Below are 10895 nucleotides of genomic sequence, written 5' to 3'. Positions count from 1 at the left end.
CATCTGCCCATCTAGCGCGGTATCCCGTCTGCAGCACCAACCCTGATATCCCGACACCAGCATCTATCACCTATCTAGCCTGAGATCCTGTTCCCTTCGTGCTCCCCCCAATCAGATCCATGGGCCCATCTAGCCCGATATCTGGCCTCCACCCTGGCTCAGACCCCCAGGCCCCACTCCCCCTCACTGATCTGTGCTGGATTCCTCGGCGGAAGGAGCATAGCTCCCACAATGCACCTGGCTGCCCCATGGCAGAGGCCTTAATTCCAGCCTGACCCCCAGGTGGGGCTCACCCCTCCCAAAAACTAGGGGCCCCTGTCCACCCAGCTACTACCAGCAGGAAACCCACACACACACACACACCACTCCAGACACCCCAGCCCTGGGAATCAGCGACAGCAGGGGCAGGTCAGGCTGCTCCCCGGGGATAAAAATCAACTGTTTATTTTTTAATTATTAACGAAAAATATCCAATAGATCATTTAATTTAATTTAAATGGGATTTTTTTTGATTGACGTCAAATCCAGTTTTCTTTTAACAAACAAACCACTCTGAGATCCCGGCCGCCTCCTCTCACCGCAACCCAAATAACCCAGCAGGCCACATTTGCTGCCAACGTTGTACAGAAAATTAAGCCACCGAGCGGCCAGAAATCGCCGGCTCAGTGGCAGGCCCCCGAGTGTGCTGAAGGGCTAACCCCGCTGTCGACAACAGCTGCCGAGGGAGAACGTTCTTCAGTTCCAGCTGTATTCAGCTCCAAAGTTAGGAACACGTGGGAGAGCTGAGCGAGCAGAAAAGCTCGTTTTCCTCTTCAAATATATGAACAAAAACCTATGCACAAAATCTCCAAGTGCTAAAGTCTTGAAGGATTTGGTGACCAAAACCAAATACTTCCAACCACTAACTCCAGATAACCTTTCGTTTGTCTAATTTAAAATGAGTTTTAAACACCAACTCTGTTTTGATAAACCTACTTGTCCTTCTTATGGCTCCAGGATACTGAAAGTTATTTTATTGAACTCATAAAAACCATTTTAAAATGCTGATTTTGTGCCTTGTTAAATGAATTCCCATTTTTTAAAGGCAAACCATATTTCTGAGTCTTCTTATGTATCCAGCACAGTCAAGGTTGTTCCAGTGAACCCATAAAAACAGTTTTAAAAGGCTGGTTTTGTGCCTTCTTAAATTAATCCCATCTTAAACACAAACCATATTTTGATAAACTTACTCAGTCTTCGGATCAAAATACGGTTTGCTTTTAAAAGGGGGGGGAATTCATTTAAAAAAGGCACAAAACCTGCCTTTTAAAATGGCTTTTATTCATTAAACAAAATGACCTAAAAATGTGCTGGCCCCAGAAGACGCACATTTAAGGTCATTTTATTTATTTATAAGAACCATTTTTGAAAGGTTGGTTTGGTGCATTTTTCATTGAGTTCCAATCTCCATTCAACGGCAGCTTGACACAAATCACGAGCAAAAAAAACGATCATGCAAATAAGGAATGCGTCATTTGCTGTTTTCTAATGCTCCGAAAAATTCAGCCCCTGAACAAACAGTTGTTAGGCTACAAAATTGCTTAAATAAATGTTTACAGCTATTTCAGCAATTCTGTAGCTTGGCAGCCATTTATCCAGGGGCTTAATGTTTATGGGGTTTGGATTTGTTAGAAAACAGCAAACAATACACTCCTCATTCGCCAGATCCTTATTTTGGCTTTTGCCCCCGGTTAGCAAAAAGCAGGACCAAATTTAGCATCAAGGCCGGGAATCAACACGTGGGGTCTCAGGTGCAGAACTGGGGAAGGGGGAAACTATGGGGATACACCAGAGAGAGTACAGAGGAAAATGACAAAAATGAGCAAACCCTGAGTTGGGAGGGAAGGATAAAAACCCTGGGCTTGTTTAGTCTTGAGAGAAGACAACTGAGTGGGAATCTGAGAACAGGCTGCAACCATGTTTAGGGCCCTTCTGAGGAGGACGGAGATCGATTGTTCTCCACAAAGGTAGGACAAGCAAGAATGGGCTTAACCTGCAGCCAGGGAGATGGAGGTTGGATATTAGGAAAAACTCTCTAACTCCCGGGGAATTCAGCTCTGGAATCGGTGGCCAAAGGAGGCCGTGGGATCCCCGTCATTGGAGGTTCTTAGGACTAGGCCCCCCATCAGGGCTGGGCTAGGGTTGCTGGGTCCTGCCTGGGTGGGCTCTGAGTCCCTTCCGCGCCGTTGCAATGACTGGGTTTTCATGGTTACTGGCCAAGGAGGCTCAGGGTTTCCACTAGAAAGTGCAACTGGGAAGCCAGATTTACATGGCTGGTTACAGTCCCGGGGTCCCGCAGTCACCGATTTGAATCCTGATTAAAATCGGCGATTTAAATCAATCCACCCAAGCCTATTTCCTGCATATTCCTCCTGGGAAGGGAGTGGGACCATCCCCAGCCTCACAGAAGAGTCAGTGCTGGGACGGTGCCCACCAAGAGCTGACTCCAGCTGTTGCCCTCCCACCCTGCCCCACAATCATCCCTGCTTTGGTGTTCACCATCCTGTGCTGGATCCGGCCCCCTCTGCTGAGCTGGGCAGACCTGTGTCGATTCCTACCCTGAGAGGCAGAGGGTGTCCCTCATACTCATTCACACACACACAGCAGGGCTTGTCCCCTCCAGCAGGGGGCGGCACAGGCACGAACACCAGGGCTCGTCTCCTCCAGCAGGGGGCAGCAGCAAGACAAAGACACCTCCATACCAGAAATACCACACACAAAAAATGTTGAAAATAAAAAAAAAAAAACCCCAACCGCTGTGATTTATTCTGACCCTTGTCCTGGTGGATCCAACATGGATCGGATCTGGTGCCGCGGCAGGCGGCAAAACCGGGCGTTTAGCCATCCCCAAGGTCTCTAGGTAGCAGAGCTGAGAGTATCCCTGGCGGGGTGGGGGCGATTAGTTTCCATGGACCAAGGTAACGAAGAGACCCAGGGAGCTGAGCGCCAGGAAGCCGGTGATAACAGCTTTGACCAGCAGCGCCGTCCAGCTGCCCAGCAGGAAGACGTGAACGAAGGATCTGGAGGGGAGTGAGAGAGACGGGAGTTAGCAGGAACTCCAAGGCTGGGGCACTGCCTGGGGGAAGCTCACAGCACCGCAGTGTCCTCACACCCTATCAGCAAAAGGGAACGGGATCGCTCTGTGAACGTACAGCGCCTGGCGCTGCGGGCCGCAACGGAGACCCCCAAGGGTGAAGAAGATTTTCGACAGGGCAGTTCACGGCCATCTGCGGGAAATCGAAATGCTCAGGGCTGACAAGGGGAGGATTGCGATTGTCCTGGGGCTCCGAGCTCAGGGAGCCCAAAACCCCTGTAACTGGTGAAAAGGGAGGGATGGGGATGCCGGCACACATGATGTCGGGGGTCCAAAACTTCTCTGGGTAGACCTGTCCCAAGACAAGCCCCACCCCCCAGCCAGGGCCCTCAGCCCAGATCATCCCATCCCGCCCCAGACCCTAGATCCTCTCCCCCACCACAGCCCCAGCCTGCCCGGCCCCTAGATCCTCCCCCTGGCCCCAGCCGGGTCCAGCAGAAACCTGGGCCTGCTTGCCAGCCCCTGCACCCCACCTAGATCCCTGTCCCCCCTCCAGCTGAGACCCTCACCTCCCAATCTGACCAGCCCTGCCACGCTCCCCAGACCCCCAACTCCAGCCAGGTCCCCCAACTGCCCTAGAGCTCTGTGCCCTGCTCCCAGAGGCTCCGCTCCCATGCCCCGCCCCCATTGCTCACTCCATGAAGAAGGCCTTGTAGACACTGAGGCCCAGCAGCAGGGTGAGGGGCAGACGATAGTGCTTGGGCAGGTCGTAGCGGGTGAACATCCATACCAGGGCAGCCATGGCGATGTAGTGAACCTGGGGAGGGAATGCAGGGCAGGGGTGTGTCACAGAGGGCAGGGCACTGCCCTGGGGAAGAGCGCAGCACCAGTGCCCCACCTCCCACAACGGGGGCACTGCTCAGGAGAAGATCACAGCACTGATCTGTCCACTCCCCACCTAGGTCATCTGGGGCACGGTCCTGTGGAAGCTCACAGCGCCAGAGCGTCCCCTTCCCTGGGGCACTGTCCCAGGGAAGCTCACAGCACTGGCATGCCATTCCTTGAGGCTAGGACACTGTCCCAGGGAAGCTCACAGCGCCAGAGCATCCCCTTCCTTGGGACTGGGGCACTGTCCCGGGGAAGGTCACAGCACTGGCATGTCAAATTCCTTGTGGCTGGGGCACTGTCCCGGGGAAGCTCACAGCAGAAGGCCCAGGCAGCAGTAGAAGGGCTCTCACCAGGCTGATGTTGGAGTCGATGCTCATCTGGATATATTTCCAGTCAAACTCAATGCCGCGGGCTCCCACCCAGAGAGGAATGCACCTGACAGAGACACAGGGACGGTCTGAGGTTGCTCGGCTCAAACACCGCAGCTGGGACAGGCAGGGAGGGCTCGCCCAGCACTGAGATGCAGCCAGCTCTGGGGCTGCTGGGGAACAGCCGCACAGAACGTCAGGATGGGAAGGAAAGAGAATCCTTTGTCCCAATGACGCTTTACAGGGCTCAGTCAGTGATTGCTCACTGTGGCATAACGCCCCCTAGTGCTGCGCTAGGGAATTGGGGCCAACCCTGCCTGCTAGGGGAGAGCCCCACACCCTGCCCCTATGCAGCTCGGCGCCCCCTAGAGCTGCCCTGGGGTATTGGGGCCGGCCTTGACTAACGGAGGAGAGTCCTCACCAGCGTTCCCTCTAACTTTTCCCACCCATGTGCGGAATGAAGTCTGTTGTGTGACACGTCACCTCCATATTGGTGCATGTAACAAAATTCATGTGGCAGGGGTGGGGCCGAGGGGTTCAGCATGTGGGAGGGGGCTCAGGGCTAGGGCAGCGGGTTGAGGTGCAGGGGGAGTGAGGGCTCCGGCTGGGGGTGCGGGCTGGGGGTGCAGGCTCTGGGGTGGGGCTGGGGATGAGGAGCTCAGGGCTGGAGTGTGGGGGTTCCAGCTGGGGGTGCAGGCTCTTGGGTGGGGTCAGGGATGAGGGGCTCGGGGTGGGGTGAGGGCTCCGGTTGGAGGTGCGGGCTCTGGGGTGGGGTGAGGGATGAGGGGTTCAGGGCTGGGGTATGGGGGTGAGGGTTGCGGCTGGGGGGGCAGGCTCTGAGATGGGATCAGGGATGAGGGGCTCAGGGCTCGGGCGTGAGGGTTCCAGCTGGGCGTGCGGGCTCTGGCGTGGGGCTGGGGATGAGGGGCTCAGGGCTGGGGTAGAAGGTTGGGAGTGAGGGGGGGGGCTGAGGATTCCGGCTGGGGGTGCAGGCTCTGGGGTGGGGCTGGGGATGAGGAGCTCAGGGCTGGAGTGTGGGGGTTCCAGCTGGGGGTGCAGGCTCTTGGGTGGGGTCAGGGATGAGGGGCTCAGGGCTGGGGCAGAAGGTTGGGGTGGTGGCGGGTGAGGGCTCGGGTCGGGGGGCGGGCTCTGGGGTGGGGCTGGGGATGAGGGGTTTGGGGAGCAGGCTGCCCCGGGGCTACAGCAGGGAGAGAGGACTCCCCCCAGCAGCTCTGGTCCGGGGCTGGGTCGGGGCACGGGCGCCAGGGCGGGGGCGGGGCATCTCTCCATGCAGCTTAGCAGGAACTTAGGCCCTCACCGCCCACCACAGCACAGCGCCCCCTAGCACCACACAGGGGCGCCTCGGCCACCACGGGAGGTCTCCCATCCAAGCCCTGACCCCACCTGGCCCAGCTTAGCGGGAGGGCGGGTCCCACCTGGACATGACGAGCTCGGCCGTGGCCCATCCCATGGCTGCCACCATGATTTTGTACTCGCCCTTCCCCGCATTCCTCGACATCACCAGGTGCAGCCCCACCAGGTCAGCCAGGTCTACTGTGGCCTTCATGAACTCCTAGGGAATACGAGGGGTTAAACAGTGCCCCTAACTCCCGACCCGCAGCCTCCTGCTAGCCCAGCCTGGGGCTCTCCCCCCTTCCCCGAGTTGGACTTACCCCCACGAAATCATAAGCCCCGGCTGCACCCTCCCAGGTGGGAAAGAAAGTGGCCAAGAACAGCATCTGGAATGAAAAAGCAACGGGAGATGAGACAACATCACAGCAACGGGCCCAGCACCCCCAGGTCAGGTCAATAGGCCCCCGTAGTCTCTGATTCCGCTTCCTGCCCACTCCCCTCCCAGAACTGGGGATAGAACCCAAGAGCCCTGGCTCCCAGCCCTCAGGTCAGCGAGAGATGTACCCCTCACCTTGCAGAGCTGGACAAAGAGGTAGGTAGCCCCAGCTTGGACGCATCTCCAGAAAGCGTTATACTCTGACCTGTGGGGGACGGGGGGAAGAGATCAGCTGGGGTCACGTGGAGGGGGCCCCCCAATGTTGCTCCCAACCCAGGACAATGCAACCCCTCCCCCCATAGCCACCCCTGCTGTCCCAGGAGCAAAAGCAGGTTCATGGCAGAGAGAGGAATCCACTAGCCCAAACAATGGGTGGGGGGGGGTGTCACCAAGACCTTGATTCACAGTAGGATCAGCCCCAGGGGCCCATCTACCCCGGTATCCCGCGCATCACCCCACTCAGACCCAGGGGCCCATCTACCCTGGTATCCCACGGGACCCCATGGGCCCGTCTATCCCAGTATCCCAGCTCCTCCCCGCTGCCCCACTCAGCCCCATCTACTCCGGTATCCCGCCCCCTCAGCCCCATGAGCCCATCTACCCCGGTATCCCGCTCACCACCCCGCTCAGCCCCATCTACCCCAGTATCCCACTCACCACCCCGCTCAGCCCCAGGGGCCCATCTACCCTGGTATCCCACCCCCACCCCGCTCAGCCCCAGGGGCCCATCTACCCTGGTATCCCACCCCCACCCCGCTCAGCCCCAGGGGCCCATCTACTGGGTATCCCGCCCCTCAGGCAGGATACCCAGCCCAGCCCTCCCCCCGAGCATCACTGCACCCCAAACCCTGCCTCCCCAGCTAGGCAGAGCCCCTGCCCGGAAGTACAGACCCCAGACCGGGCACTCACAGGCCGCTGCACTTGTAGGTGATGAAGTAGGGGAAATAGGCCAGAGCGAAGCAGTTCCCAAAGTGGAAGAGGGTCATGGCTGCGGTGGCGCCAGGATCAGTGTGGGGGTGGGGGGGCCCGTCTGGCACTGCCCGGATCCTGCCTGCGGAGAATGATGGGGATCGAACCCAGGAGTCCTGGCTCCCAGAACCCCCTGCTCTAACCCCCTAGACACCACACACACCCCGGGGCCAGGGAGAGAACCCAGGAGTCCTGGCTCCCAGAATCCCCTGCTCTAAACCAATAGACCCCACTCCCCTCCCGGGCCAGGGAGAGAACCCAGGAGTTCTGGCTCCCAGAACCCCCTGCTCTAACCCCCTAGACACCACACACACCCCAGGGCCAGGGAGAGAACCCAGGAGTCCTGGCTCCCAGAATCCCCTGCTCTAAACCAATAGACCCCACTCCCCTCCCGGGCCAGGGAGAGAACCCAGGAGTTCTGGCTCCCAGAACCCCCTGCTCGAACCCCCTAGACACCACACACCCTGGGGCCAGGGAGAGAACCCAGGAGTCCTGGCTCCCAGAATCCCCTGCTCTAAACCAACAGACCCCACTCCCCTCCGGGGCCAGGGAGAGAACCCAGGAGTCCGGGCTCCTCGCCCCTGACACTCACTAGACCCCACCAGTCTCTCGCACATGCGCCGCAATGAGCCGCAAGGTGGATGGACTCATGCCCTGCCCCAGTGCACTCTGGGAGCTGTAGCTACTAGTTTCCCTTGGACCGGCCTTTTGATTGGCCTAACTGGGTAATTGGACTACAACACCCATGATGCAACGCGCACCCAGCTGGTCTGGGAGCAAAGCACTATGGGAATCAGAGACGGTTACGGTACCATCAGACTACACCTCCCATGAGGCTGTGCACCCAGTGTGGCGAGCGGGGCAGCATGGGAGTTGTAGTCATTCGTTCACTAGACTACATTTCCCGTGATGCAGCAAGCGCTGGCAGCAGTGCACTATGGGAGCTGTAGTCTTCCAGCCCGTTTCCACAGCAATAAGGTCTAAAGATCCCCACCGTGCATGGGGAGGCATTAATAACAGAAGGGTGTAGTTGGTTTGAGAAGGGGAGGAGGACTCGGGACTCCTGGGTTTTATGTGGGGAGTGGGGGGTCTAGTGGTTAGAGCTGGGGGGCTGGGAGCCAGGACTCCTGGGTTCCATCCCCGGCACTGGAAGTGGAGTTGAATTCTGGTTACACTCCACATCTTGAAGCTAAAGTGATCTGTGGAAGCCAGATCCAGGGGACAATAGTGGGTTAAACAATCATTTCCCCTTCCCCCGCCCCCCATAAATGGCTCAATCCGGGGCAGCCTGGCCAGATGTTCCTCACTGCTGCATCCAGCAGCTCTAAGGATTTCCCTGACTTTGTGCCTAATCCCATTGCGTAAGCGGCTGGGATTTTCTCTGAACCCTTTATCCGGAGCTGGGATGGGAGGGTGGCAGAAGCACCGTCCCCTGCCACTGCCCCTCTGGTTAGATCCACACCCTGACTCTTTGCAATTAGATCCCTCCCAGCAAGCTGCCATAAATCCCCAGCTGGAGTCCGGCTGCCCCGAAATCCCAGTACAGCACTAGGGGGTGCTGTGCTACAACGAACAGGGTGGGGGGCTCTGCCCTGGCAGTCTGGACTGCCCCTGATGTCCCAGCTCAAGGGGGCTCTCCCCTGACAGCTGGCTGGCCCTGGTGCCCCCAGTGGGGTGCCAGGATTGGGCTAGGGTTAAGACCCTGGACTCGGACATCTCGGTTCAATATTCAGTTCTGCCACAGGCTGCTTTTGTGACCTTAGGAGAGTCACTGCATCTCTTGGGGCCGTAGTTTGCCTGTCAGTACAATGGGCACCATAATCATCCCTTTCTATGGAGATTGTGACATCTAGGGCCAGGGACTGGTTCTGGCTGTGTCTGGGCAGCACCTGGCACGACGAGACCCTGATCTCAGCTGGAGCAGGGCCGGTCTCTCACCGGGTCTGAGCAGCGCCTGGCATGACGGGGCCCTGATCTCAGCTGGGGCAGGGCCTGTCTCTCACCGGGTCTGGGCAGCGCCTGGCACGACGGGGCCCTGATCTCAGCTGGGGCAGGGCCTGTCTCTCACCAGGTCTGGGCAGCGGCTGGCACGACGAGGCCCTGATCTCAGCTGGGGCAGGGCCGGTCTCTCTCCGGGTCTGAGCAGCGCCTGGCACGACGGGGCCCTGATCTCAGCTGGAGCAGGGCTGGTCTCTCTCCGGGTCTGGGCAGCGCCTGGCACGACGGGGCCCTGATCTCAGCTGGGGCAGGGCCTGTCTCTCACCGGGTCTGGGCAGCGCCTGGCATGACGGGACCCTGATCTCAGCTGGGGCAGGGCCTGTCTCTCACCGGGTCTGGGCAGCGCCTGGCATGACGGGGCCCTGATCTCAGCTGGGGCAGGGCCGGTCTCTCTCCGGGTCTGAGCAGCGCCTGGCATGACGGGACCCTGATCTCAGCTGGGGCAGGGCCGGTCTCTCTCCGGGTCTGAGCAGCGCCTGGCACGACGGGGCCCTGATCTCAGCTGGGGCAGCGCCTGGCACGACGGGGCCCTGATCTCAGACAGGGCAGGGCTGGTCTCTCGCCGGGTCTGGGCCATGTCCATCCCACTGGCACCTCATCTGCAGCCTCTAGCTGCTCCCAGAACCCAAATCCCCAGGATGCCGCGGCTGATGCCTCAGCCAGGTCACCCCCGCAGCTTCACGCGGGCGCTACAGGGCTGACGGCGGCTATTGGCCCTTCCCAACCTGCCGAGAGGTCTGAGGCTGGGCCCCGCGCCGCTGTCTCTGCACGTCCCCATCCTGCATCCCCGCCGCTGCTCCACGCACCCTGGCTCGTGTCCTGGGCCTCGCTTCCCGCTGACGTCAGCCCCTGAGTGGATCAGTCGCAGCCTGGGAGCTGGAGGCTGATGCCACGCAGGGTGACCTTGCTGAAGAAGGGGCTCTTCCTCCCCGTCATAGCCACATTGGCCACTAGGGGGCAGCCTGGCGTTGCCATTTTAATCAGCTCACCTGGCCTAGACTTTAAGAGGCAAATAACAGGACTGCTGGGTTGTGGTCTAGCGGTTGGAGCTGGGCACCAGGACTCCCGGCTTCCAGTCCCACTTGTGGGAAGGGAGTGGGGTCTAGTGGTTAGAGCAGGAGAGTTTTGCTAAACCCACCCTGGGTTTTCCCCTCCCACAGAAGGTCTAGGGCCATGCTGGATTACTCAGGAGTTTCACACACAGGAGGAACAGCTGCTACTTCCCCTTCTAAGGGAAAGTAAATCGAGGTTGCAGGCAGTCAAAGCAAATGCCAGTGGGTAAGGAGGATGGGGTTGTGGGGCACAGAATATGTGGGGAGCAGCAGATAGGGTTTTCAGAGAGTTAACTTATAAGCCCCACGCTATCAAGCCCACCCTTCCAAAGCCCTTTGCCTTCTGTGACTCAGTTTCCTTTCTGTCATACATGGGTAATAGATCTGAGCTATGGTGCTTTGTCTACCCCATCCCTGGCTCCCCTTCTCTATCCCCTCAACCACCAGCTGCTTGTCTTCTCTTCCAAGGCTGTTCCTGGCCTGTTGTGTGCCCCCAACCCTCAGTGAGCTGTCACCCCCTCTCTGCTGCCAGCCTCCTTCACCCACTAGTTACATTTTTCAAACCAGACCCTGAGGTGGTCCCTAGGCCAGCCCCAGAGCCACATTATCTGGGTGCATGGGATACCATACCCACTGTGGGTCACTATTGACCCATTATTGCCTTCTACCAGCTGTAGTTTATTGTATAGTTAGATTGCAGTAACTGTTTCCTATCTTTTAACCCCAACCTAAGAATAAATGGTCAGTTTTCACCATGG

General features: G+C 58.5%; 1 protein-coding gene across 2 annotated transcripts; it reads right to left on the bottom strand.

Moving 5' to 3' along the window:
* Nucleotides 1–2787: 2787 nt before the first annotated feature.
* On the bottom strand, nucleotides 2788–7743 carry TMEM147 (transmembrane protein 147). Of its 2 annotated transcripts, XM_073323037.2 has the most exons (8): nucleotides 7680–7743; nucleotides 7028–7169; nucleotides 6254–6323; nucleotides 6003–6068; nucleotides 5766–5902; nucleotides 4312–4396; nucleotides 3769–3890; nucleotides 2788–3059 (listed from the first exon to the last, which is right to left on the bottom strand). In XM_073323037.2, exons 1-8 carry the CDS (start codon nucleotides 7702–7704, stop codon nucleotides 2939–2941), a joined length of 768 nt encoding a protein of 255 aa, XP_073179138.1. In that variant the 5' UTR covers nucleotides 7705–7743; the 3' UTR covers nucleotides 2788–2938. The 2 variants fall into 2 exon arrangements, with proteins under 2 accessions (XP_073179138.1, XP_073179139.1); XM_073323038.2 differs by lacking the exon at nucleotides 4312–4396.
* Nucleotides 7744–10895: the final 3152 nt, after the last annotated feature.

Source organism: Lepidochelys kempii, chromosome 24 (assembly GCF_965140285.1).
Source record: "Lepidochelys kempii isolate rLepKem1 chromosome 24, rLepKem1.hap1, whole genome shotgun sequence".
Lineage (NCBI taxonomy): Eukaryota > Metazoa > Chordata > Testudines > Cheloniidae > Lepidochelys > Lepidochelys kempii.
This window is presented reverse-complemented; position numbering and strand designations above follow the sequence as displayed.

Bases quoted from the DNA above. Each gene is read 5' to 3' on its own strand.
- TMEM147 (XM_073323037.2), bottom strand. From the start codon at position 7,704: ATGTGCGAGAGACTGGTGGGGTCTA. The intron at 7,170-7,679 runs GTGAGTGTCAGG...CATTCTCCGCAG, and splicing joins CGAGAGACTGGTGGGGTCTA to GCAGGATCCGGGCAGTGCCA. The intron at 6,324-7,027 runs GTGAGTGCCCGG...CGTCCCCCACAG, and splicing joins ACCTACAAGTGCAGCGGCCT to GTCAGAGTATAACGCTTTCT.